We start from the raw sequence: 1,997 nt of genomic DNA on the forward strand, positions 1-1,997 counted from the left end.
GAGAGAGAGGAGAGAGAGAGGAGAGAGAGAGAGAGAGAGAGAGGAGAGGCGAGAGAGAGAGAGAGAGAGAGAGAAGAGAGAGAGAGAGAGAGAGAGAGAGAGAAGAGAGAGAAAGAGACGAAAGAGCGAAAGAGAGAGACGAGAGAGTGGAGGCAGTGGATTCATGAACCGTGACACTCTATGATTTATTTATCATTTCAAGGCACACTTAACCCAAGCATAGCTACCACAGCATTCTGCAGCGATACGCCATCCCATCTGGTTTGGGCTAAGTGGGACTATCATTTGTTTTTCAACAGGACAATGACCCATCACACCTCCAGGCTGTGTAAGGGCTATTTTACCAAGAAGGAGAGTGATAGAGTGCTGCATCAGATGACCTGGCCTCCACAATCCCCCAACCTCAACCAAATCGAGATGGTTTGGGATGAATTGGACCGCAGAGTCAAGGAAAAGCAGACAACAAGTGCTCAGCATATGTGGGAACTCCTTCAAGACTGTTGGAAAAGCATTTCAGGTGAAGCTGGTTGAGAGAATGCCAAGAGTGTGCAAAGCTGTCATCAAGGCAAAAAGTGGCTACTTTGAAGAATCTCAAATATAAAATATATTTTGATTTTTTAAACACTTTTTTGGTTCCTACATGATTCCATGTGTATTATTTCATTGTTTTGATGTCTTCACTATTATTCTACAATGTAGAAAATAGTAAAATAAAGAAAAACCCTTGAATGAGTAGGTGTTCTAAAACTTTTGACTGGTAGTGTATATAGTAATAAAAAACACATACATCACATAAAGGCATCATAAAGGTCATGTTAACTGATTGCTATTATCGAATAGAACAAAACATAGAAGATCTCCTAAGCCTGTGTTAACCTCAGACCTTATTKTCAAAACCACAATTTTTTCCACATTCAATTTTGCCATTAGGATGTCTGAACAAAACAGAGGTAACTTATAAATGTGTTTTAGGACTACAAGCTGGCTAGCTCTATTTCAATGAAACGTTTCAAGGACAAAATCTTTTTTTTTGTTGCAGTGGGGACAGTAACATTAGTACTTTCAAAATATTATACTATAAGGAAAATGTTTTAATATATTTTTTCATTTGTATTTTTATGTTTAGCTCGCATAAAATAATTTAAAGGTATGCATTAAGGTGTCTGTAATAGAATAAACATGGTAAAAACAAGTACAGATATAATGTTTTACTATGGTAGGCAATGCCAAGATGGAGGCGCAGTGGCTTCAAAACAAGACACCTGTCAGTCATCTAGTGTATATATAAATCATTGGTTCCACCCCAGTTGACAATACAAACTGAGTAGTAAAAGAGATATGATGTAATACCTCTTGGTGCCCAACTCAGAGCCTCCCTTCCCAGTCCAGCCTGACACTCCTGTCCAGGTGATGGGCTCAATCTGGTCAAGGGGTAAAGATCAGGGGTCAGAGGTTTCAAGCTTCACTGGACAAGAGTTACTGTACCAGGCCTTGTTCTATCTTTAGATTATAGATGACCTGGTTCTGTAATCACAAAGCATCCCAGCCTTATATACCATAATGTATAGGATGAAATGGACAAAAGGGACCTGATCCTAGATCAGCACTCCTACTCTGAGACACTTTATGAGTACAGGCCCTGATCAAAAGAGGAGTTTAGGCTGAGACGAATGGGCTCTGCGTAGTGTGCAGTGCATAGTTAGTAATGTGTACGTACATTTCCGTGAGCGAGACCCTCAAACCCGTCATGAACGGCCAGCATATTGTGTCCCTGAATGATTCCAATCCTCACTGCAGAACGCACGGCAGCATTCATACCAGCACAGGGGGCACCGACGTTAACTATGGCCACATTAATGTTGCTCTGGAGGGGAGAGGTGGAGAAAAGGGGAGAGGTGGAGAGAAGAGGAGAGGTGGAGAGAAGAGGAGTGGAGAGAAGAGGAGAGAAATGGTGGAGAGGGGAGAGGAGAGGATAGGTGGAGAGAAGAGGAGAGAAG

The 1,997-nt window shown here is 41.6% G+C and overlaps 1 protein-coding gene across 1 annotated transcript in view; it reads right to left on the reverse strand.

Moving 5' to 3' along the window:
* LOC111966146 (ATP-dependent 6-phosphofructokinase, muscle type-like) overlaps nt 1-1,997 on the reverse strand; it is a 21,885-nt gene that overhangs the window by 13,405 nt on the left and 6,483 nt on the right. Inside the window, exons 7-8 of the mRNA XM_070444343.1 lie at nt 1,718-1,866; nt 1,351-1,421 (exon numbers count right to left, since the gene is read on the reverse strand). Coding sequence (XP_070300444.1) covers nt 1,351-1,421; nt 1,718-1,866 — 220 coding nt within the window. The remainder of the gene's footprint in view (nt 1-1,350; nt 1,422-1,717; nt 1,867-1,997) is intronic.

The sequence above is a fragment of the Salvelinus sp. IW2-2015 genome, linkage group LG7 (genome assembly GCF_002910315.2).
Source record: "Salvelinus sp. IW2-2015 linkage group LG7, ASM291031v2, whole genome shotgun sequence".
Taxonomy (NCBI): Eukaryota; Metazoa; Chordata; class Actinopteri; order Salmoniformes; family Salmonidae; genus Salvelinus; species Salvelinus sp. IW2-2015.